A 27,055-nucleotide genomic window follows, 5' to 3' on the forward strand; every position below is an offset into this window, starting at 1 on the left:
ACTATGACTAATTCAGAGGTGTCCTTTAAACTGGGGTGAACCATACCTAAAATTGGTATCTCTGCACCCACAAAATTTAACGTCGTCAGAGGTTGACCAAAATCGATGTTTAACCTAGTTCAAGTGTGGTTAATTGTGTTGACTACTATAAACAATGTCTATGGGGAGAGGCTCATCCAGTATATTGGTGCCAAAGTTTGTAAAATTATCCCAATGGATTTAAAGCTTGAATAAAATTTTCATTAGAAGTTGAAAAATTGTCTTAAATGCTGAAACTTCCTCTCTTATGCAAATACACTGAGCATTTTGAATCTAAGGCGTATAATTCATGTCTCTACCTTTTTGCTGTGCCAGTCGCATGTGGGTTTGATTACTGCATTCTGTATAACACCCCGTTGTTTAAAAATCATGTACTACTATACCTGCACCTGTTAATAGCCTCTTTGCTATTTTGTTTATCTGTATATGGAGTAATATGCAGGTCCGATTTTTGCTACTTTGGACCCAAAACTAGACGACCTCCGATCAGGGATACTCATAGTTATCACATTTGCAAAAACATTTTCCCCTTTGCAAGAGATAAATTAGGTGGCTATAACATACCACCACTCAAGACTTAAACTTCAAAACGTGTCACATATTGTTTAAACCATCAATATAATGTAAGACCTGTTTTCAAAATATTGAGACTATTGGCAGCGTTTTACGCGTAGGAATGCGATTGGGAATCCCGTTTCGAAGTATGATGGGGGAAGCCTTTAGCTTCAGTATGGTATGATTTAAGCTGGCTTCCAGTCGACGAAGCGAGTGGACGGGCCTGAGTATGTACATTTGTTTTCTTAGTTTCGTTCAGGAAGATGGAGCAAACGTCGGAACTGCGATACGCGGTATAAACTGGGAAAGTCGCCTATCGAAGCACTCGACACGATTAATGCAAAGATGCGATTGGCATGCTGCGACTGCTCAAATGGAAATATGCAAACAGGGCCGTGAAACGTCCAGCCTAGCATTGGTACGGCTGCCCGTCGACGATGGCTGGGAAGCGCCGATAATGACTGCGTGCTTTAGTGAAAACTGATCCTTGTTCAAAGATCCTCATAATTATAGAATCTCTATCTCTTCTGAAATAACACGGGCACTTCACATTATTACTTCAAATTTATGAACACACAAAAAAAAAACACTCCCATTGTTTTTCTTTGCATTATTGGATGTTAGTTGCTATCTTATGTGTCAGTTAAAGGCCAACACAGTCGATGCATCACAATGTATTTGCACCCAGCTACTTTGTAACGAAGCTCATCATCTAACCTGAATTTGTTCAGTATAAAACTCAGTATAAGAACGTCTGCATAATCCTGCTAACTTCTTCTGATGAAAGCTTCAGAAAAGACCACGACACAAAATAGATTTAGCCCGGGTATGAGGAGATATAAGCCTTTCAGATGCGTTAGCTTGTCCCCCACATAAAATGCATTACTAAAAATGCTAGTGACATGTTCGGATATTTGAGAGTTAACTTTCACAGAGCACCAACATCAGGCTTCTTCAATAAATCACACTCGTACACTCAAAGTTAAAATATGCGTCTTCACTACAGGGCTCCGCCGTCAAACGTCTAATAAATCTGCTTGAAATGACGCAGAACAAGTCGGCATGTTTTACCCTCGATAACTATCAGTGAACATCAAGTGTAGCAGTTATGGAGTCTAACTTGGGCCTAACCCGTCTGTCATCGCGAAGAAAGATAGCACGCCTTTGTCGTTCACAAAACTAACTACCACGAGTCAATTCGCCTTCAGTTGCTTTTCCCCATTCATGTCTTTCACCATGCCCAGTCGAAAAAACTACAGAACTGTGTCAAAAATACGACAAAATATCCTGTAGTTCTGTTGTAACCATCAAATTTTTCTGATCTGTAGTCCTTTTTTGTAGTTCTGTAGTTTTTTTGTAGTATATTTCTGTTGTCTGTACTTCTGTAGCATTTTCTGTTGTAACTACAGAAATTTCTGATATTACTACAGCATGCTCTGTTGTCACAACAGGTTTCCCGTCAAAAACCGCAAAGAAATTCTGTCGTAACATCAGAAAATTTTCTGTAGTTTTTTTCCGACTAGGCACGCTTAGATCCCACTCTTAAAATATTGGCACATGAAATCCTTCATGAATTCATTTGTTTCTCGTACATCATACAACTGAAACCACCTTTTTTCTTCCTTTGCTACAATTTCACCAAGATGTACGAATGTGCCTGCATGACCTATACACAGCGGTCCGGACTCGGAATCCAAGAGCTTTCTGCGGAACGAGTTCTTTAAAGCTTTGATATTAATAACATCCCCGCAGCACTAATTTCTGTGAGTTGGTATGTCATTACAGGTTATCGCAGTGCACAGTCTCAAATACGAAAGAAGGAGGGGCGAGACAGAGCACGAACGTTCTGCACTACCGAGTCGTCCGCCAGTTCTTCCCTGGAGCACGGTGATTTATATTGTACGCGCTTGTGAAAGCCACCGTTTCTTTCCAGGACATTGGGAGCTCACGATAGAATATGTGAATTCAGGACAAAGCGGCAAGCGAATATTTCTGAGCCTACAGATATGATAGTTTATGAGGATTGAGAAAGAGTTCTCGTTTTTTTTTTTTTTTAGGTGAGGCATTTATTTGCCGACCTGTTCTTTGCAGCATAATCAATGATCTTGCTGGAAAAGCCGCGCGTTTTACAATCAGTAGCCTAATCTATGAATAAAAAGTGAGGTATTCGCTGTTCGTTTGTGGCTGGTCTGATAAGGAATGTTTTTTATGGACTTCGTGCTTGCGCTATAAAACCGACCAAATATGAAACTCCATGCTTTGACCAAAATGTCAGATAACCCTCATATCCAGAAGAAATTTGGTTAAAATAGGAATTTCTAAAGCGTCCTACACAGCAGCTGCCACTTACCTCCTTAGCCGGCAGAAGAGAGGAGCAAAATCGTGTACAAAAACGCAACTTGAAGCTTCATCCAGTAAATTTAAAAGATTATTGATTTACAATAAAACAGGGCGCACTTAAGCTCTCTCTTTAGGGTTCGCGTACATGTACTTGGTATTCAAGAGCATTGAAAGGTTAATTCTTATTCCCAGGATACTTTGTTGGGCGAATTGGTAAACATCTATTGTTAATTTAGACAGACACAGGGCATGATAAAAGGAAGCCACAGTACAAGCGCTGACTCACAACTCAGCCTAAGTCTTTACTCTAAGGCGCATATAAAAACAAATATGACGAAAACGAAACATTCGCGTGAAACAACCCCTGGGTTCACCTTCTGCACTAAACGTTACTCAAAAAAGACATCCCTTTGCTTGAAAGAGCAAGAGAAGTCTTTCTGACACACTTATTCTCCTTTGAGATTCAACTATCTCGTCATCTTTTCTTTGTGGTGATACAAAATCCTAACTTGGTCAAACATGGGAGTACACTTTTTCTTCTTCTTCATTGTTTCACAGGAATGGCAATGTGAGACGAGAAATGTTTTGTCCTTGCCACCTTCCAAGTTGTTCCGGTGTTCCAGTAGTCTCTTGTTAATACACCGTCCTGTTTGTCCCATATAACAGGCTCCACAAGAGAGTGGAAGACATCTTTTTCAAGCAAACAGTTGTCGTTTTTGAGTGACGTTTTGTGCAGCAGGTGACCCAGGGTTTGTTTCACTTGATTGTTTTGTTTTCGTCACATTTGTTTTCATTTGAGCCTTGGAGTAAAGGCTTAGGCTGAGTTGCGAGTCAGTGCTTGTACTGTGGCTTCCTTTTATTTTGTCCTGTGTCTTCTTGTTCGCGCTGTTTAAATTAATAATTCTTATTCCACCTTCCCACCTCAAATTAGCAAAGCAAGTTAGAAGCTCCTCTAAAATTTGTCATGTGGTCTCGCTAACTCACACAAACTATTAAGCAGTGCTCGGCCGTGTCAGCTGCCAGCTGCCGCATGCCAGCACTACAGCCGTGAGTATTCGCTGAAAACGACGACGACAATACTGTCTCCACAATTTCTGTGTAGCCAGACCTTTAACTCGGTCGTGTTAGTTTCAGCGCTTTCTGGAGACCTGGATTGGCAAACACGTTGCTAGGCGTGGAATGACTGGGAAAAGAAATTTTACAAACTTATCCTCGGTAAATGACGCACTTAGCAAAGTGTACGCCCCAAAGATTAAAACCCTCAATGCCGTTAAAACCCCCAGAAACTTTAATCTCTTCGCAATTATCGTCGACACGACCAGAATGCTTGAACACCACTCGGCACGATGACCCAGGCTCGCTAACATTGTAAGAGGATCGTTCACGTCGCGTGCCAAGATGCTGGCATATCTTCTCGCCCGACCGCTTGTCTAAATAGGATGGCCCCGGCCAAATGCCTTTCAGTGGGACACGAGTTGTTTTCGCGCCTTTGCACCTGACACCCTCTTTGTTATGGAAAGGACCTTGCGGGTAAGAAGTATCTCGCAGTCTCTGCCAAGACGGCGCTGGTGGAGAGAAGGGCCCTGCCGACGCGGTGGCCCATCCAGCGATTGTCCGGTCGCGAACAGGCTCTTTTTCTCGATCAATCGGCCCCCGGGCACGGCCCAGCCGGGTCCGGGACCCATGACGCACGCTCCATCGACGGCACTAGCTCCGGCGAAAAACAACATATTGACCGTGCTCGTGCAGTTTCAGTTCCTCTCCTCTTTCATCTCTTCAAGCCTCCCTTCTTTCGCTCCGTCCTCTTTCCGCTCACTCATTTCCCGTTAGCGCCAGCCATAACAGTTTCCATGGAAAACGATGATGTGGGGGAAGCAACAAAACTTTGCAATCGACGAACTGCATTTCCCTCCCTTTCCTTCGGTCTACGTTTCCTCTGCCTCGCGAACCCACCGCTTGCATAGTGAGCTAGCGAGTGCGGGTCAGTGAATCGATGTCACCACCCCCGCAACGGTGAGGGCAAACTATTCTTGCAAGCGCGCCGCAGTGGGAGGACGCCCGATGCTAGTCACGAGGAAAAGTGTTGGTTTCGGTTGAGACGCACGCACATTTTGACGCGCGCCAGGGTAGTTGGTAGAATACGAAGAAATCATCGACGGCTGTGTTTCTCGCCCGATACGTCCATTAGATGTTGCGCTAATGACGTAGACATGATACGTCAGCCCCCGCCAGAAGCTGGTTCGAGCTAGCAAATGCAATGACTTGAGAGCCAGTGGCATAGCTCTGGGACTTGCAACACTTTTGGCCTTCAGGGAAGGACTTCGATTACACTTGCACCAATTTTTTAGCGGTGGATAAGTACGATTAGTAAACGGTACCGACCGAAGATGACGTGAGTTAATGCGAATTATTTCACCATCGTCGCAGCTGTGTTGTCTATTGCACGTTCTTAATCACAGTGATTTAGAATAGCGTATTCTGCTTAAAGAAATTGTGGTTTATATTCTTCTGCACTTGTTTTCGAGGACAAAGCAACCTTGCAATATAAGTAGTCTTGCAATTCACACAGTTTAGCACTGCGCACTAGCCTGAAACCAAGAGAGATGTTAAAGATTTTGGAAACAAATATTATTCTTGCCGTACGCGAGTTTATGGAGCTGCACTAAAAGGAAGTGTGAGGTTACCAGAGCCTTTTTGTTAAAAGATCGCACTAAACCGTTTTGCTGGAAGTTTTCAACTCATTGAATCATCATAAGCCGGCCTTTTGTTATTTACTGAAGTTGAAAGCTACACTAAAAGAAGACAGATAGGAAAAGACGACCCACTAAACACCAGTTTCGTGTAGGATGGATACAGTGTCTGATCTGTGTGCCTCATGGTGTATTTCGGGCGGACGCTAAAGGTGTTTGATTTATTTGGACCCCTTTCGACGCAGAACGCCGAAACGCTTTCTACAAGTGCGCGCTTGTGTATCTTCCTACCTGTTTAAAGCACTTGTATGCTCCTTTCCTGTGGTGAGAGAAAGCAGCTACAAGCCATCGTTTGTGCATTCATCGTCCTTGAAGAAGGTTTGAGAGCGGAAACTTTGGTTCACACAGACTATACAGGGTATGGGCTGTGTGCCATCCACGCGCGTTTCGTCCAGTGTGCCCAGAGCAGAGAGCGTTATTGTTAAAGACACCGGTTCGATACCGACGACACCGGTGCTGACGAACCCAGCTGGCGATGTTGAGGATAAGGAGGACGTTGCCGAAGGAGATCCAGCGGGGCCGGAAGAAACGCCAGAAGAGGAACCTAAGGAAGGCTCTCAGGTAAGTACGCAAGTTGTGCATATATTCGACAGAAGACATTTTCAAATACGCAAACAAAGCTATTTAGCTGGCTGCCAGGCCGGTGGGTGAAAGCAAAGTGAAAGTAATACTACCTATCTCTATGGTGCATAGCCCGTGATATCATCATGAGTCTCTATCAGGAGGATGAAGGTGCACGTGTCGGGAAAGTCTAAGTAAATTCCTCGCTTGACCATCTCCTTTATTGCGAAACCAATACTACGCCAGGTCTAACCGCTCGTCGCTGTTTGTTGTGTCCATGTCCCTGTCCGTCTCCGTGGTCCCTCATAACAAAAAAAAAAAAAAAATCAGCCTGCCATGACGTTTGAATTCACATTACCCCTATGCCACGGGCAGAAGCTGCCAACTCGGGTCTCTCCTTTTATACGGGAGGCTGACATCAGAATCAGTCTACCAGAACCGTTTGCATCCTCGTTACCCCTACGACACGCAGACACGTAAGAGAATAATGTAGCAGGCAAAAGAAGCTTCCGCCGTTGCTTTCGCAATTCACCTAGGATTAACCAGAGCTAAATCACAACTAAGATTTTACTTAAGCACTCTTTAACCTTGCTAGCTAACCTCACGATGCACGATAGCGGTGTAATAAATGTTTACTCAGCCCGCCCAGGGGTTAGCACAGGACGGGTTCAGCTCAGGCGTTAACAACACACATTGTAGAGTGCAAAAAAACATTATATGATTATACTTTTTGCAGGACGATAAAAACATTTTGAAACATGAAAACGAGGAAGAATTGTTGAACATCATGCATCCAAAGGCCGAGGCACAGACATAACGTGTTACTGGTTCTCAAGTATTATCCGAAAAACGGATTGTGAAGTGCGCGAAGAAATTGAAAAAAAAAAAAAAATACTAAAATAATGCGTGATTCTCCGCGCTCGAGAATATATCTAAATCGTTGAAGTAGAAACTAAACCCAAAAGCGCACATGCATACACTCTTGCTCTCTTTTACCATCACTTTCACCATGCCGTCCGTCGTGACTTCCAACCCGAGTTCACTAGGAGGTATTTCTGGTGGATATTTAAGAGCTCATCGGCACAGTGGACTTCGCAATGTACCGTACATTAATTACAGCCTGAAGTACCTTTAGCTTATCGGCTGCATCGCCACCACATATTTCCTTATACTATCAAACATAATTCTTAGGCGAACAGGTGAAACGTTTGGTACGGCAGGAATACATTTTTTGCACCAGTTGCGTTTGGGAGTGCCGACGCATTACCACGATTTTCTCCACTCGTCTTCTGGATTGTTCTTTGAGCCTCAGTTTGTTTGCACAAAGCACCTTCCCTTCTACCGAAGCTGCCAGTGCACGCTAAACCAGACCGTGCACCGTGCATACAGCGTAGCTTTATAAAGACCTAAAATCTGTCTGACGTTGTCTAGGTCAAGCCTGCGGTTTGAACGCACAATTATTTGCGCGAACGTTTTGGCGTTAAGGCCTCCCATTTTTTTGCTTTTTTCGAAGTGAAAGATTGACGAGGATGGGGAGTAAAGTGGTGATATTTTTGCAGCCCCAGAGCTTGCAGTGGTTCCGACGTGCCCACCTGTCCTCCGCTACGCTCTATATTGGCGTGAAAGGTTTTGCGTGAAAAACAAGCGAGCGCAGACTTTTAAAGTCACCAGAATCTATGCTCTGTAAGGCTAATGGAGTAGGCTATTAATGTTGAGCGGTCGATGCCCAAGAGACCAGCACCTCCGAACCTGGTGAGACATCCCGATGCAGTTATTTCAGAACCGGACAGCGGGACCTGTTCATAATTTAAGATGCGCGGACCGGGAACTCAATGGAAGTAAAACCATTTTTTGTTTCTGTGTTCAAAGATGCGTTGGCATCTATATAAGAACAAATATTATGGGGCTGCTTAAGTCTCACCTTAAGAGTAGACGCGATAGAGAGATCACTATCTCATCACTTGTAATGTTCGTACATACCCACCCAGCTTTCGCTTAAACCATCTAGCTGCCTCTTACCGAGAATTTTCATCCTTGTCGACATTCGTCTTTCTTTAGTCGAGTAAGTCTACTTGATAATCGAGTACCACCGTCACGAGAAGACACATCCTTAAACGAGGACCCCACACTATAACGCACGTCTGGTACAATGCCAGAAGACGTTGTCGCAGTAGTAGCGGCCGCAGGATCCGTCACTTAGCGACACTGACACGATGTTACTATTCTGCACCAAATTGGTTTCATTCCCTAATCACAAATCACTACTTACTAATCAATCAATCACACTATCAACCAACACTACACACATCATATACGCCCCATACGAGGCGTCTATCATTTTTCTGGCGCGTTTTTATTTTTACTCGTCCTAGAAGTAATACTGCAGTTCGCACTAGAAAGCAGTGGCGCCACGTATGTTAGCAGAGACGTATCAGGTCGGAGTTACGGTGGCCTCTGCATCGACGCTATCCAAATATTGCCCCTGGTACCGCATTCACTTGTCCTTGGAAGCTACCTCTCAAACTGTAGTACGGTGAAGGCTTTTTGGCGCTACGAAACCAGCACCCTTCGCTTAAAATCTGAGGAATATTTAAGCACCGCCTCTATGGCTGTGACCCGATAACTTTTAAACTCGCTTAACCAAGAATCTCCCCATGCGTGCCTCTATTATTTCCCTCGTACTCATCGACATACATTAGTAAGCTATCACATTATGGGAGACAAAAGAAAGCATATGTACAAAGCCCCTCTTGCCTGCATGGCCTAGGCCAAGCGTGTCTTACTAGAGATTCATGTGTCCAGGATTCACTCGCTGTCTCCTCATCTCTCAACACAGGATTTATCTCGTTGGCATCTCCTTTCACCTCAGTCATGGGATCTGGTCTCGTGAAGTCACACAACGCATCAACGAGTTAGTGCCCAGCCTTGTCACCTTCAAACTACCAATGCCATAGTTATAGTGTTATTTTGTTGCTCACATCCTCGATAAAGCCGACACGGGATTGTTTTCACAAGCTCCTCTTTTCAGTTTTACGCACCGCATGTGGGAGTAGTCCTAGCCGCATGAAATTTATTTTTTTTTAGCTCTTGTGAAGGAGAAACTACGTTATATTGGCCCACATTCCTGCTTCTCGAGCCAACGCTCGTTGGTCCTGCCAACGGTATTCGATAGTGAATGCTCCTGTTAAAATCTTATACCTTTGTGGTGGGATTCCAGTCAGTGTACCCAACCCTGACCGGAAAATATCACTGCCTTCTCTGGGATCAAGAGTAGATGTAAGCAGCAGATGGGTTTATTATCGGCTTCGGATCTTGACGAGAAGGCCGCCTATACAGACGGAGATGAAAGCTGGCTGATTGGTTTACGCACCAGGGCCGGATGAAACTCAGAGACGCCGTTGGAAACGCAGTTTTTTGCAGAAAACCCTGCTGTTCTGGTTGTGCGTTCCAGCTGATCGCGGGGTTAAGAACAGCCGCGAATGTGCTGTCCTAGTCCGCTGCGCGCGGTAAGGATAGCAGTCAATGTACCGCACTCATAGGCGCCTCATTTCTTATTCGGAACGTGCCTTCTTTAAAGAGGTGTCCACCGTCGAGTGGATAGTTTTGTGCCTTTTCAGCTTCTAGAAACAGGGCAGAGCAAAGAGACTTTTTATACATGTGCTGCTCCGGCAGTCGTTAAAGGTGCCCACCAGGAAGCGAGTGTGCAGGTCCGTGGCACCAACCTTGCAGACGGTGTGGTAGCCATAGTTCAGAACCTGCCTCGTTAAATCTCGTTCCGTGCGCGGATAATCCCGTTTCGGTGCCTAGATGACAGAAAATCGGTGCCTGCATGCGTGTCCTTGGTTTCGGCTCGACGTCACCTTAAAGTCACCGACAAAGCAAGATATAAGCATTTCCTACTTAACATTCAGTTTAAGTGACTGAGGCGAGAAAGAGAGAGTACCAGAGGAAAGGCTGACATAAGTCCAAGGTTCCGGTAACAGTTAAAGTTGTAGGGCCGAAGCTGAAGTTTTGCACTGTGTAATAATTACCCGACGGTGGTTGACATGCTTTGTCAATGGGCCTTATTGAAGTGCTGATTTAGGAAAGGAGCTGCCCTGTAAGCAGAAAGGTTTACGGGGTATGACTGGTATTTTCGGTAGTTTGCGCGCTGACTGTGTCACGCAGAGAACCAATGCATGTATTAATCATCATGGTAGATACCTCATCACTGTACATCGAATGTGGCCAAGGAGTTTGAGGTATGCGTTTTGCGTAGGGGTCAGGAGAAGGACAATGGCCTGCGCATTCTCTGGTGCAGATAGGTTCGTGGGGACATACTTATGCGGAAGTGTGGAGGAAGACTGCAGTATCAACGTACGTACTCCGTAGAGTTATACAGAAGTGTGGGGGAAGACCGCGAAATAAACGTACATGCTCTAAGTCTAATCTGTTTTTTTCGTTGCGTATCCTGCTCGACCTTGGCATTCTAATCTCGTGGCAAATGAAAACGTTTCCAGTGAGACGTATCGTGAGCGAACGAATGGAATCTTTCGTTCCCTATAATCCTTTGGTGACCTGGGGAAATATTCCAGAAGACGGCGTAGGTGAGCGTTGTGTTGCAAGTTTGAGTTCATTTAAGACATCGTTCTAGGTCCTATATCATGCAAGAAGCTAGAAGGAGTATAGTTCGCTCGTTCTGTGATTTTGTCATTTGCTACATCAGAGTCATGAAAACACCGCATGCTAGAGATCCTTGTATGATTCCTAGGTCACGTGGCATGGTAGTCCACGGTCTAAGTTTGCCGTATGAATCCTTATTTATGTGGTGACGAACTAAAAAAGCTAGACTTTTAATTTCATGACCTGACTGTTTAGATTTTGTCATCGGCCACTGTCCCCCCGAGTCAGGAGTGCTTTCATTTCATCATGCTATTCTTGACGAATCTTGGCTGAGAAACTGTCGTGCACCATATATTTGCGAGGGGCAAGTACCCGGCCTTCTATACCATCGTGACAAACCCACCGACGGAAGCCAAAGCTCTGTATAATAGTTAAAGGCATTTAGGTGCCTGAGACTAACTACGGTAATATTTCAGCAGACCTCATCTCAACCAATATCAGCGGAACACGCTAATCCACGGGTTTCATTGCTTCCAGCCCGCTTTCGTTGTCGGTAATGCTTACAGTGTGATATTGTCGGTAGAGTTTCAACTTTTAACACAAAGCGCAGTGGCTTTAGATGGACTGAAATATAAACCTACATTGCAAGAAAGGTAAAAATGCGTGATGTGGGTTCAATAAAGCTTTATTAGCGAAGCTTATGTCGCCACCCCAAAATGGTGTGAATACCGAGGCCTACAATGTTACCGTGCCCTCTGTACGGCCATTTGCTCATGGTTAGTCGCAGCTATTGCATAGATATTGCCGAACGTTTGATAATGGGTGCCCAACATACAATATTCATTGAAGGAAGAAGGAGATATCTAATTTTTCACAATGATAGCTTGGTCATTAGCTTGTGCCAATCTAGAAGGCAAGAAGTCTTAACTGGTGCTGAAAATGGTTGCACTTACATGGTGTAACCTACATGATGAAAATGGTTACACCTACTGCACAATATTTTCACATCAGCCGTATACACAGTAGCTTCATCAAGCGAAAATAATTAAGCGCGGCTGCTATTACAGTCGTATTTACGGAAAATATCTCGACCGCGGAAAGCACATGGAGTTTTTAGTGAAGGAATTATGAAGTCAGCCGGTCATATGTTGCTGCACATAGGTCTTTTGAATTTTTGTTCCAATAAAAGGTTCTCCGGTTGTCTTCATTTGTTCCCCGCTTCTTCCTCACGCAGCGAGTTGCGACTCCGAGGCCACAGACAGGACAGGAGCAACAACCACAGAGCCCGGACTCGGGAGTACACGAGCTATACGACGAGTACGCTGACGTGGTCACCGAGTTCTCTGCTCCCGAGAAAGTTCGCGCCGTGGAGCTCGATTTCAAGCCGCTGCGGGACATAGGTAAGCGGATCATTGCAGTTCGGCAAAGTACATATTGTAATTCGTGGGATAGTTGCGGTTAGATACGAACTGCGAAAAAAAAACATTAATGTTCGGCGGAGATACCCTTAAAACATTCACGGGTGATCAAAATCATTCGCGCGGAAGGAAATTCGAAGGTATTTCGGGCCACGGTATCGTGAGCGCAACGACTTGTGGCGCCATCTCGGTGCAGTGATGCAAACTGTCCCATCATTGATTTGTGGCGCACTCTGTTCGCAGCTGAGCGAACAACTGCTCGCGTTGTGAGCACAGAGCGAGAGATTGGCAGTGCAACATGCTTGGTTTAAAGTATGGCGTTTACCGGGCGAGGTGTTTATATGGAGATAGCAGAGTGATTTCAAGCAACGGAAGCGAAGCAATCTGTTCGTGCCACAGTGGGTTTGAATCTCCTTGGATCGTACAAGTAAAAGCTGGCTGTTTCTATTTTGACTCCTGCTTTTTGGTTATTGTTGTCGACATTGGGGTTCTAACGCTGATGCTATATATCATTCAATTTACGAAACCTGCTGGCGCACGTTGGTTCGCTGCACTGTGACAAGTGTCTCAGTATTGTGTGCAGCGAGAAAGATACGTATATTACTGCCAATCTACTTAAGAACATGGATTCGGCTGAGAGATCTTCGCTGAATCGCGATTCGTGTGACTTACGCACCCTGACAAATTGTAGTTCCAAGGAACAACATAATCAAAACAGTATTCTTATAGTCACGCTAAAAGCGTCCGATATGTTTCTATACTCCTTTAGTTTATGAGAGTTTACCTTCCAGAGTGACTCAGACGATGAGAGACGCATTTGCTTTACTGTTCTCTAATTTAACTAACCGATTTTTTTTAAGGTTGCCGCCAAGAAAAAACAATGTCCTTACAACTTAAACCTCCGCTTCAGTAAATCGCCATGACCAAGCTGAATCCGAATCTGACACTTTAAGGCATTCCTGTATTAAGTCAACGATCGCAGCGCCAAATTTCCTAGAGGTAGCAGTACGAACCTCTGTTAGTAATGGATGTAAAGAAGCTGCTGCACAGTCGACGGAAGTAGCTTATTAACGACATGAAGCGGAGTCCAGAGGGTTAACAGCACTGTGAATAACGAAAAACATTCTTTGACTCCGGCGCCGCTGTATAGCGGAAAATGGGTAGTTTGGTTTGGTTTATCAGGATTAACGTCCCAAAGCCGTAGTGGGTAGCTGCGGAAGTTTCGACCACCTGGGGTTCTCTAACTTGCACTGACATCAACGAATACACGGGCGCCTTGCTTTTCGCTTCCACGGAAAAGTGGCTGCCACGGCCGGGATTCTATCCTGCATACTTGGCACAGCAGTCCAGCACATTAACCACTGCACCAGCGCGGTGGGGCCAGAAAACAGGGAGCGATATTTTTTTGTATTCATTATTGACTAGCTATTAAAATAACGCGAAACACATCCCAGCTAGGGAGAGAACACGGGAGGAGGTAGGAAATCTTCGCATGAATCGAATTTGACACCGTAGCTTTAGAAGTCGCACACAGAAAAGTTGAACAAGCGCTTTTCCCTACGGGAAGTTTTCGATAAAAGTACTCTTTTAGTGCATTGTGAAATTGCACTACGATAAATATAACCGCAGATTCTCCATCTTAACCTTAACCCTTTATATATTTTTTATGTTAACCTAATAAACATATTGCTACTAATCGAAAATGATTACAGCATTCTGATCATATTTTTATGGCAGTATCCAAGAATATCCCCCCATCTCTCGAATCTCAAAGGGATGCCAGTAAAGAAATGTGTTTTGGTCGTTTCTTGTGGCCATACTTCTCCCGAAAACAATACTGCGTGAGAATTGGTGAATAATTTCTTCATTCAAGCGCGAATTTTCACGAACTCGACGCCACTCTTGAACGCCGCCGCGTACTCGTCTAAGAAAGATCGGCTTGCAAGAAGCAGCGTCTTTCGCTGCTTCTTAGAAGATGCTGCTAAAAGGTTTGTGGCAGTAATAGAGGTTATGTGAGCGCTATTAAATTTATCTTACGCTCACGAGACAGATGAGCCTAAAGTTTCGCTTCGTAAGTTTACTCATGTGTTTCATGCAGAGAATGCAAGAAAACGGGAAGTTTCCGAATTGTAGTGGAAGGCTCGCAGGACTGCGTGAGCTCAGTTCTCGTCTCGCGTTAGTTATATTTCTAAACAGATAGTTTTCTTGGGGCCTAAATAAAAGTTAGCCCCGGTGCAGTGGCACAGTTGTTACGGCACTCGACTATTGTGCCCAATGATGCGGGATCGAATCCCGGCCTCGGCGGCTGCTTTTCGATGGAGGCGAAAAGCAAGGCGCCCGTGTGCTGTGCGATGTCAGTGCACGTTAAAGAACTCCAGATAGCCGAAAATTTCGGAGTGCTTCATTATGTTGTCTCCCAAAGCCTGAGTCGCTTTGGGACATTAAACCCCCCCAACCCACCACCGAGGCCGGGATTCGATGGAGGCGAAAAGCAAGACGCCCGTGTGCTGTGCGATGTCAATGCACGTTAAAGAACCCCATGTGGCCGAAATTTTCTGAGTCCTCCATTATGTCGTCTCCCATAGTCTGAGTCGCTTTGGGACGTTAAGCCCCACAAATTAACGAACCCAATTAAAAGGAAACTAAGGACAGTTCTTTTTTTTTTTTTGATAAAAGGTGTTGTCGAATAATCAACGGGATCGGCGCTCAAATTCGGTGTTAACTGACGTAATATTCTTGCGGAGTCGGCCGACGACGCTGTCCTATATCTTATACGAGCTCCTTTCCCGATGACAGTGGTCTCTTTTCACTTCCTTGTCAGAATGCGGTAGCCTATTTTTGCCCTCAGCGTCCTGTTGAATTCGAAACGTTGTTTTGCTAAGGAATATATAAGTGAGCACACGTGAATAACGGCCGCATTTGAAGAGCGAATAAAAATCTTGTTCCGCCTGTCTCTCCAACTGCAGTCTCTGCTATATCAAACATTTGTATACACGACATTGATTTTGTATGGAGAGTGGGTGATCATTCCACATCGTTCTGATTCATTCTTGCAATTGCCGTATGCCCTTGCTGTCCCCGGAGTTAGGCAGACGGGCGGACAACAAGAAGCACTCAAGAACATAGAATATTAAGGATTGCATCATTATGGATTTTAAATAATAACATATCTTCCATTTACTGTTTGCAAAGAAAGCCAGAGCTCAATTTGCAGTTAATTTATTCGAGCAGATAGCTGATGGAAAGAGATGAACCCATTGTTTCTTCTTTGTAGCTGTACATACGACTGAAACTTTATGTTCATACTGAAATATCGCATTAGTAATGAATTGCAGGGACACTGGAAATAAAAGCGCGTAACTTTTTGTATTTGAAACCGAAGTGAAAGTGGCTGGGAAAGGGTTTGGTCTGCTTTAGAAGTAGCTCATTCTTGCTTATCTGTTATGCTAGATGCAAAAAAAAAACAAAAAAACAAAAACAAAAAAATAAGCACCGATATTTGCGATATCCGCTAATGATAAATTTGAGCGGAGCTGAAATTCTCCTCCTCTGTAGGGTGAGAGCAGTTGGTGGCGATTTATGGTAGCTCAAAAGCATCGCCTTGTTTGTCCCTTGTCTTACTCCACCTTGTGTTATTTTTGCGTTTTTGAACCATCATAAATGATTTTATTTACGCTGGGGGCTCTTTCCCTAATCTGAGAAGGTAATGAACGCATGCTTGCGTATATCTGGGTCAAGAATTATGACATTAGTGGTCACACGAGTATCATGGTGCATGCATGCGAAATGAAATGCCTTAAATGCGAAGCTTATGTATCCTACAGATTTTTACACACGATTGTGCACTCAATTGGCAAAGCTCGAAACTCCGACTGCTAGTCTGCTGTGTAAAACACTGCTTCAGGCAAAAAGCACATGGGCACCACGCGCTGGATTCATTTCGACAAAGCTCCAACCCCGCATGAGATGTGCAGGCCACCGAGTGTCTGCATGCTTGCAGCAGTCCCTGTCGACCGCCTGTGCCTGCCGCCAATCTGAAGTACAAGCGTGCAGCCAGTGGTTTGGTTTCAACCATTTGATCTCGGTAAAAGGAGAAGAGGAAAAGCGTGCACAGGGCGATCCTGTGAAAAGGGGGACTGGTTATTTATTTGTTATACCTCAGAGGTCCCTAGCCAGGACATCACATGATGGGTGGGCAAACATGGTAAATATATTTAGGAGAGAAGGCTTGAAAGATGGGCTTCGACTGAAGAATTGAAGCGTGGAACGTCACTGATGGGGACAATATGGTCAGACAGGTGATTCCAATCATTGTCAGTGTAGACAAAAAATAAGTTTGGTATGTGTAGTTTTCTACTTCACGCTTCTGTGAGAGCTGTATGATTTTTATGGTAAACCATATGGCTGTGCTTGCATCAGAATCCGCTGTATTTGGTACGATTGCAAGGACGAGTTATAAAACTGTCATGTACCCTATGAAATGAATATTCACTACCAGAAAAGGGGTGCCGTGCTGCTGGTACGATCTCAACGATGCTGGAGACGCACGTTCTCGAGGCCCGTCCCATCGACGCCAATGTTTGGACGCAGCAAGGCTTCTAGAGCATTCAGTACCACTACTGCGTCACTCGTGTGGAACGCTTACTGTCTTCGCGTAAAATAGGGTAATTCTATGACTACCAGGGACATTGAGCCAAGTACCTCATTTCGAGCGCCTACGACGGAGGAAGCCCAATCTTTGCGCTAGTACTGCAAGTAGTACGTCGACGTTTTCTCATCAGTATGATAAATATCATTCTCAGCGTAATAAACCTAATGCCTTCATCATTAAATACCTAATCAGATGTTTGCATAAAATGCGTAACTTTTATTTCCTTTTTTACTTGAGATCTGAACTATTGTCACCTACTGCGGGATATAACTGCGTTGTCAAATATTACCAAACTTCACATCATAGAAAGCAAAGACAATTTGTGTAGTTACAAACGCTGCATACGATAGCCACACTGGACCTCTCTTCAAGGAACTGAACATTAACTCACTTCCTGACATTTATACAACAATGCTTTTTAAGCGTTATACTAAAGGGATAAAACAGAATAAAACCTTCTAGGTGGCATACCAAACGTCACTCCTAAACGACAAGCACGAAATACCCATAGGCGCTACGCACTATGCCCTTGTCCCTCCTAAACAAACGAAATGTTTCATGGCCACAGTAGTTTTTCTGTAAATACATCGAAGCCACTGTACTTACATTTTAAACTTTTTTTTTGCATTGCACCATACGCTCTATACTTCATTAAACACTTTGTTTATGTTGTAATTGTCCTTCTTATGTCTTCATTTCGTACCAGATCCTTCCAAGTCTGATACACTGTGTTTGTATCTGCGTTTGTTGCCGATGCCATGTTTAGCGGTCACTTACGACGTCAAGCCAAATTTGAGGCTTTTGTTTCACGGTCCACAGCATCTGTAATGTTGATGATGAAATAAATGAAATGAAATGAAAAAAATAAAGAAACCTAAGAGCGGACGTGCCGAGATGACTCTGACTCCGGGCTTCGAGTTACAAGTCTCGGAGTCCGTTGTCACTGTACCTTGATATTTTTACCAACCACGAGATGTCGCCACCAATAATAACCCCAGCAGTTGTGTGTCGGATGCACAGTTTCGATGCTATCCCGTCCTCCTAGTAATGTTAGTTAATCTTTGCTAAAGTGAGCCGCAGCCCACAGGTCGAGCACCACTCTACCCTGACCAAAAATCGATAAAACGACCGTTGTAAATGAGGGCGCCATATTTTGCTTTCCGATTTTGTTCCACTGCGCGCGTATAATGTGATGCGTCGAGCAGTTGCGAAGGCGTTTGAAGCATTTTAAACGAGGGTTATAATCTAAGCTGATGGCTGCGCTAGAGTGCGCCCGCTTCGCAGGTGAATGGAACGTGCACCGTTTGTTGTTTACATCAGCCGAAGGGACTATACGGTCAATGAATAATGTTTGCTGTACAGCCTACGTTTAGTTGTAGATGTCCCCGGTACCACGGCCGTTCAATGTGAGTGCACCGAGTTTGCGCCTCAATAGACCTCTCCTCGCCTACGTCACGAATGACGTATCGGAGGAGGGGCTGAGGGGGCGGCCGCCACGTGGCTTGGCCTGGTGGTCAAAACATTCCGCTGCTGGCGCCGTGGTGCGGAGGATTTGGTCTCGTCTGGGGACAAGTCGCTGCGTTTTTCTCAATACCGTCAAGCTATCGTGTAATGCGATGTGATATTGGATCGAAGAGGACCAACTGATCATGTTTCTTTCATTCTAGAAATGGCCCAAATGTGTTTTTCAGCTCTGCAAAGAGCGAAGCGACAAACGTTATGCGCTGGCAGACCTTAATATTGTTCTTTACAGTAAGCACATTTTTGTGGTATACTCATGCGTTCGCGTAATTCCGGAAAAGCGAACAAGCGCTTATTAGTTTGCTTTATCGCCCTTCCGAAAGAATCGTGCTCAATGCTGTCCGACTGTGCTCTAAAATGCCCGGATGGCATGCGATCAATGGCAGCGTTTTTAGAGATTCTTGCTCGGCATTGAATTTATTTCAGTTCAGCAGGCCACGTTGAAGGAGCGAGCTCTCTCACAAGATGGCTCCCAAGGTCGTGCCAATCATACCAGCCATGCCAGCGGCATGATCGCACAAGTACAGCTGAATCCCTAGACGGAATCCTTATACAGCGCTTTCAAAGGCTATCGTCTCCCAAGCGAAAAGTGGTTTTATTGGAAGTGCACGTATAAATTTTTGTACGCCTTGCATGAATATTATGTGGTACAAATTGCTCTTTGTTACTTTCCCTACCGCGGGATTTATTCGCTTGTTATTGCTAGCTTCCATGTAACACAGTTTAGGCGACGGAGTTACACGACTAGGCGGAAATAATTTTTTTTCGTTATCTGGCCGAACAGAACACAAACTAATAATTCCTGTACTTGGGAGAGAAATCATCCAGCGATGCACGAAGCTCCCACGTACACTGCTGTTTTCGCTCACAACTGCCCACGATTCGTGGGGCTCAGCTGTCGCTTTTGTGCACATTTTCAGAAAAAAGAAAAGAGAAGAAAATGATGCCTGTAATATGCCTGCATTGACCCGTTTTCAAGCATGCTTAATTTCTATGAGTTTCAAACGTTTGGTAGAGCTTCAGGTCGTCCGCAATCGGCCCATGCCACTTCATGGAATAAAAATAGATGTATGCTTGCCGAAACTATCATCTTTTTCAAGGTAAACATCGCTAATGTGTACATGTACAAAGGAGTGCTGCATATTGTGCCGGATCTGAATATTGCTAACACACGATTTGTAGCAGAAAGTGCACAACAGCGGGCAGCTTCACGCAGCTCCTTGCAGCAGGGAGATCCGGCGGAAAGGGCGCTTTTGCCCACCAAGCCGGTTCTCCCTCGGCGCGCCCCCGTCGTCACGTGCCTCCCTGACATCAAATCGTTTGTAAACAGAGAGAGGCCTACTGGGAAGTCGTGCCCGTACCTCCGAAGTAGGGTGTTCACTTTTGTAACTACTCTTCCCCCACAGAGTTGGTCGTGGAAGGGAAGCAGTGCCCCCGGCGCATGAGCGGAAAAGAGAGGGAAAGACACGAACAGCAGGTCATCCTGGATAAGCTGCGTAACGAAGGCCTGGTTCTGCGGCCAGAAAGCAAGGCATCCGGAGGACTGGCGTACGTGCATTCCTCTATCTGTTTTTCTAAGATAACAGAAAATAAGCTCGTACTGGGCAGTTTTCAGCACGATGTTTTTTTAAATGGCAGTATGGGCGGTGTTTCGAACAATTTAAGTTTTCCAAAGGACTATAAGTCGAACCCTTATAAACGAATAATCCAATCATTAAAAATATATATATATATATATATATAGAGCCCAAAAAACAAATGTATTTTGGTGCCAGACGCTTCACATTTTCATCAGAAAACAATATTTAAGCAGAAAAAATAGAATCACCAAACCCAACTCTATGACCGGGGGTTACTAGAACACCATTTCGCTGACAGGGTGACTGAAAATGACCGGTCCTTTAGTAAAATGTGTGAAAGGACCTGATGCGAACCTGTAAGCTTTGTTAGTGAAGCATAGAATTGGTATTACCTTTCAGGTCATTTATGTGACGCCAGTTTCGTCCGCAGAAATTCTTTCAATCGAGGCAACAAAAAAGGCAGGTTTAAAATGAAAATACCCCGCAATGAAACGCCGCATGGCTGCCGAACTATTTTCAAGCAGTCAGTAACGAAAGAAAACCATTGAAAATTACTTTCAATAGAAATGTGGTAACCTCGGAACGCCCCCGGACTTTGTTATTCCTAGACCGTTGAATCGTGTATAGGATGTAAGGCCCCTTATGTAAATAGGGCATCTAGGTTCATTTTAAAGCATATTTTTAATTCAATGTGGTATGCCTCTTTTCCTCTGTATTTGCATTTTTTTCACGTGAGTTTCAGCCAAGCGCCAAGAACGACGGAAATGCTGAAGAGGGGGTAGGGCAGACAGCAGTAGGGCGAAAACATCCTCAGTGTCTTCTTGCTGATTGTATAGGGCAGTATGAATCAAAATATATTTTTCGAGTATTCGTTTTTTGCTGAATGTAAGCAAATTAATTTTCAAGCAGTCCTAAAGTACTGTCGTTATGGCGTTTATAGATTCTGTGGTCTGGGCGTCTGGCTTAACAAACACGAAACAACGTTTCAGGACTGATGTGCAGTAAAAACATTCTTATTAGTGGAGGTGTTTAAATAAACATTACAGTCAAACTCGCATTAAAACGTTATGAACACTACAGTTTTCTTACCTTATGTCGCAGAAAGACGTTTTCTACAATGCAGTCAACTTCGATGCCTGCTCAGAGCTTGCCTTTTTGCTGCGTAATTGGTTAAAGGTGACCACGTGGGGGCACGGCATGTTCTTTACCATTCCTGGGTATATTTATGCTGCAGAACACGTGAGCTTTGCGAACCTTAGCAAAGGACAGCCATGCACCACGATATATATTCAGGTTCTCAAAGATGTACGAAATGGGGCCGATCGACACAACTGAAGTGGCATAAAGAGAAATTAAAATTCTGTATTCATGACCATAATGATATATTCAGTACGACACTGATTTAAATAAAAAAGGGGGTCTCTTTTGGGCTAGGAAAGGTTAAAAAATGAAAAACAAATGTCGCTGCCATCGGTCGCTTTTTCACGTGAACTGCTCTGTGCCAAGATGGCATACAGCTGAATGGCAATATATTCTGTTTACGTACTGCAGTTTGCTTCCGAAAATTGGCGATGATGGCGGCGCCCGTGTTTCTTTGTTAAGCGTGGATACATGACGCTAGATTATAGTACCAATGATGGCGAAATTGAAGTCTATATCTTTAACTCCACCAGGAATTTTAATGGAGGGATGAGTATGATTTTATATGTGCTTTTTGCTGCCGAAAAAACATGAAGCTATCTAAAACGAGATGCAAAATTGATTTATTTTTGGTGGCATTAGTGTTCAGTCTCTCTCTCTCTCTGCTTCTCCTGTGCACGAAAAATGTTGAGTAAATATAAGAATTAGGAGCAGGGAGTGTAAATACAAGCACATCGTGTGCGCTGATAGTAGAATATGCAGAAGCGGGAGAGGGATATATGAACAAGAAAAAAAAAACGAAGACAGGGATTTCACCATAGTTTACACGCGAAGACGCTATCACTGTCTTATATGTTACTTTGCCACATGAATTATGACCATCTTCGTTTGCAGAACGCTGATGCATACTATGCACTATGCGGGGTTTCCTTCCAAAACTGACCGCTAATGAAATAATATAAAAATAAAATAAAGTAGAATAAAATGTTTCTTTGTTGTTGTGTTATCAGTTCGCTTTGTTTCATGACCATCTAAATTATCTTTATCCTTATCGAATAAGACTCGGGATTCTGGCGATTATAACATTACTTTTTATACAAGTAAGAAGGTAATAGTCATGTGTCTGATACTGATGAATTTTTATGTACATTTTTTTTATTTTATTTCTTGTTACAGCTGTTGTATTGGATTTTTATTAACAGTTGCGTTTCGTAAGTCAATAATTATATTGGTACACTTCTTCTAACAGCCATAAAGACAATTTTCTCGCTAGTGGCCTGTTTGGATCCGAGCACATTAAGAACTCATTTGCTGCCACACAGAGGCAGGATAAATGTGGATGCTAATGCACCAGAAACAAAAGATCTTTAAAAGAAATCGTCCTGAGGCCAACTTGGAAACCACGGCTAAATCTGTGAAACGTGCGACAGCTGAGTGCTTGTATACTTCGAGTGTTTGAAGACTTGGACTGCGCGTAACTCTTTACGCAGCTTTGAGCTGGTGTCCGCAGAGAACGAGGAGAAGCCTTCCAAAGACAAGGTGCGAAAACTACCGCCGCTTTTGCAGAAGAAAAAGAGGAAAGGGAAAGAGAAGGAAGGAGTCACAAAAGAAAGTATCCGCGACAAATTGGAGAAAGCTGAAGACCGACGCAGGGTGAGTGGGTGTAGGCTATGAAGTCCCTAGGCAGTACCTAGGAATATTTATTTCCCTAATCAAACCTCTTCGGAGACTTCATCAAGGCGTAAAGCATTTAAGAAGCTTTTTAAAGTAGATAAGGGGCTCCCAATGCATGCTGAGCGGCACTGTGCATGGAAAAAGTTTTGTTCAAATTTTGAAGGTTTCATACAAATTACGACTTATGGTGTTATACGGGGCCTAATTTGTTCTAAGGCGGCTCGGGCAATGCGAAACGCCGTATTAGGGGACACTCGATAATTTCAACCACACGTGGTTTTTTAATGCGCACTGAAATCACACTATACAGGACGTTTAGAGCTTCTCTTCCCTTGACTCAAGACCTTCGTGGCCAGGTGGAGCTCGGGTCGTTTAACTCAGTATTCCTGCTTCCGGGCGTACACTCCGTTGATTCCTTGTGGCCTTCAAAACGTTTATAAGCTGTCATAAACGTTTATAAGAGCTTTATGAGCCAGTTTCTGCATCGCATAGGAATGCTAAGCCAATAAGTGGGAAGTTATGTCAACATTGTCGCCCGCGAAGTCATAGGAAGCTCAGTAGGAAATGTAAACATAACAGGACCCAGGAGGGCGTCGCAATCGGCATTTGTGATTGGGATATGTAGGCTAGGGTATAGGTTAAACACTGCCGGTACAGACAGGGGCCTGTGTGGAGGACATTAGGAGAAGTTCTTAAGGTCCACTCAGCACAACTCAGCTGATTATTATGATGACAATAAACACTTTAGCATGCTGATTGCTGCGGTATCTAAATTAAGTTAGTGTTTTTCTGTTGAGTTCAACTTCACATGTGTGTTTCCCTCTGAAATGACAGACTTTCAGTAGTTAGAATTTGCTTCATGTCATACGCCATTCAGTAAAGCCAAATATGTATTCTTTAATCTGTCATCGATCCGGTTTTAAGGGAGATTGAGAACAAATCAGATTTTCCAACACGTGCCATTTTGCAAAACAAAAATGGTTATTTTACGTTTTTTATTCCAGAAACAAGTTGAAGAAAAAGTAAGAAAAGCCAAATCCTTCCTCGAAGAAACAGCCGCACCGAAGAAACAGAGTGTAGAAGAGCCGGTCACCAAGCATGCTGTGAAAATTGCTTCCAAGACAGAGAACAGGTGATTATATATTAGACGAGAGGGGTTGAACCCTTCCAGCCAAGTTTTGATTTCATCGGTTGCTGGAATTTTTGTTTTGAGATAAGAACCATAAGTAACAATTGAGAAACCACAATATACCTGTCAAAGATGCCAGTCATCATATTAGCACATTACTAATGAGTGAGCGCGCATGGTATGGATACAGTCTAATCTGCCTGTATAAAACTAAAAGGTTTGCGACTGATATGTCCGCGATATGATAAACACATTTTCTGGGAGCACTGTGGAATCTGCTCTGCAGAAATACCCGAGCGCTGCTGGTGCACACGGCGCTTCACGTTTGCTCTCATTACCAACTGAATGAGCCGTCATTGTTATCGTTAATCTCATCTTTGTCATTACCACTAACTGCAGCGTCATTGTCATAGCTACCACCATCATCACGTTAGAAAATGAGAATTATGATATGCATTTCACGATCCCGGGCGTGGCGCAGTTGGTTAAAGCATTCGGCTGGGGATTCGAGGGTTGGAGGTTCGATTCACGGTGCAGATGAGATTTTAATAAATATATGACTTCGCTGACATCATCAGTTTCTTTTACCAGACTCCTCCTGACTAAATTTTTCAAATTCCCACCTAACCGGATGGGAAGTCACATTAGCTATAGTGTGATGGAAGTGTGCGACAGAATTGTGGCCTACAGTATGAGCTATTAAAGGCTTTCGCCCTAAAAAGCAGTACTATATGCAAGCTTGCATGTAACAAAGAAGCAATAAATGCGTTACCCCGATCACTGCACTACCTATAGTGACACGCTATCGACATGCCGCCTGGTTGGTATGCTTTGGTAGGCTTAACTTGACGATGGTTTCGAGATATGCCATTCGAATCATATGGTGCCTAATATTTTCACCAGAGGACTAGACTGACTGCGTTTAATAAATTAAGGCACACTTGGCATCCGCAACGCTTCCGAGGCCGCAGTACGCCGGTCAAAGGTCAGATGAAAGCCTTAGTAATTAGGTTAGCTTCACCATATGACATAAATTGAGCGGTAAAAATGAGCAAGAGGCGGAAAGGTACCCACACTGGCACTCGGCGCTAACCCCGTCACGCAGTTTCATGGCGCCATAGCGGGACCGGTAGTTACCTGAGTCAGAGCAGCACACCTGCTTTCGAGCACGAGAAGTGACGGAGGATCGCATTTAGCTGATGCATCAGTTGCAGCAGGAAATGACTCTGTTTCTATGTATTGAGTGTTTTGTTGAACGACAGTTCGATAAACACGGACAATTTGCTATACCTTTGCTGATGGTATCAACCGTATGTTTCTTTCTGTTGGATATGAATACTAGCTCGATACATTTGGGCTCCACTTTATTGTATGCGTGGATTTGTGCGTTGCATTGAACAAGCGTCATTAAAATTCTGGTGATAGCGCTTTTAACATCGCCTTGTCATTCCGCGAAGTTTTGGCATTGAGAGCCTGGCAGGTAATTTACCAATTTAGAAAAATGTAAAACGTTCTTAATTGATTTGGTTTCGCTTCATTCCACTATGTTTTTCTTGTTTCAAAGACTGTTGGCTTCCCTGTCTTTCTGTCTATCTCAAGAATGAGAAGAGTTGGTATAAACAACGAATTCGTCATCATTGTTGCAGGGCTAAGTGGGCTGAGCCATATAGCTTTTCTAGTCAGAAGTGGGCTTTAAGACAGGGGATAGCGCTATCGGTATCAGTTTCACTTTTTGCGCGGCAGAAAAACAAAAAACAAAATCAATTTCTTGTCAATATCATTTCAGGTGCCATGTTGCTCAAACAAGTTACAGTTCTTTGAATCTGATCACCTGCCTACCTGAATTACGGCCTCTTGCAGGGAGAAGCGACTGGAGGACATGGTGCGCAAACTACGCGCCAAGGAAGAGCACGCCGAGCGAGTTCGGAAAAGAAAGCTTCTGCGACAAGCGACCATACAGGACTCTATGGAGATACCAGCCTAACAGTATAGTGCAAGTGCCGCCACTCGCATGGCAGATGCATCAATCCGCGGTAGTTGCCTCATAATATATATACTTAAAGACAACGCGGATGAAGCGGCTCTTGGTACGAGAACGAAGAGTGACTAACACTTCGAGAGCGCAGCGCTGAAGAAATTTCTGCCAGATGAATCTCAGTGGAATAGAGCGCGGAGAACGTGCACTTTCCTTTTTTGTGTTCCGGAATTTTGGTTGATAACGAAATTCATTGGTGCGTATCCACTAACCCGGTAGCACATAGCTTCATCCTCGGCATTAAGCATTCACCTTAATCTTACTTATATACGACAAACATTGTTCTGTTCGAAAGCATTGTATACGTGGTATGTGGTTTCCGATGTATGCTGGGAATTTAAACTGAGAAAGCTAAGGAGTGGTTTATGAGCCAGCGGTGGTGATCGGTGCGCCTTTTTGATAAAACCCTGCGGTTGAAAGACTCTATTCAAACTTTGACAGGAGATAGAAAGAGCAAGGCATTAAAAACAAAAACTCAAGCGGGGCGTTTTGACCAATGAAGATTAATAAGCGCTTATGTCGTCTCCTGTTCCTTTTGGTCTTGTGTTTTCGCGCTGCTTTAAGATGAAGGTTAATTACCTCTTAAGAGAGGACTCACTTTGACCATCATTCTGTTTATACTAGATATCGTAGCTTGTTGCTAGTTTTTATCTTGAAGCTACTCTCCCATCCTTCTTAATTCCCTAATTATCCAAACAGCGGCTGAGAGCCATCTCTTTAATCAAATAAAGGCTTGTTTCGTTCATTTAGCTCGGGTTTAGGGCCATCGTCATCTGATTGCACTTAAGAGCATCCAGATGCACCTGTTTTCTGTACCCGCTGACGCACTAAGCATAGACTACGTTCTTCGAGTTGCGTTGTTGTCGCTTTATGTATACTAGGTAGAAAGAAATCGACAGCCGCAGGAATGCATCATTCGGTGGTTGTGCGTTGTCACTGCAGAAGTATACGGAAAAAGTGTTACAATTGAAATTGGAGAAAACGACACTTGCGCAAGCGGCGCAGCGCAGACATTTCATCTTCCAGATTTTTCATTAATAAATAGTGTTCTGGCTGCCTT

At 44.0% G+C, this 27,055-nt stretch overlaps 1 protein-coding gene across 1 annotated transcript; it reads left to right on the top strand.

Annotated features, from left to right (window-relative positions):
* Window positions 1-6,044: 6,044 nt before the first annotated feature.
* On the top strand, window positions 6,045-26,448 carry LOC146179450 (uncharacterized). The gene is made up of 6 exons (XM_084579886.1): window positions 6,045-6,245; window positions 12,082-12,247; window positions 19,844-19,985; window positions 22,648-22,810; window positions 23,836-23,963; window positions 25,821-26,448. The coding sequence occupies exons 1-6, from the start codon at window positions 6,045-6,047 to the stop codon at window positions 25,942-25,944; spliced, it is 924 nt and encodes a 307-aa protein (XP_084436012.1). The 3' UTR covers window positions 25,945-26,448.
* The last annotated feature ends 607 nt before the right edge of the window (window positions 26,449-27,055 follow it).

The sequence above is a fragment of the Amblyomma maculatum genome, chromosome 9, assembly GCF_055883805.1.
Source record: "Amblyomma maculatum isolate TAMU_Amacu chromosome 9, ASM5588380v1, whole genome shotgun sequence".
NCBI classification, from domain to species: Eukaryota; Metazoa; Arthropoda; class Arachnida; order Ixodida; family Ixodidae; genus Amblyomma; species Amblyomma maculatum.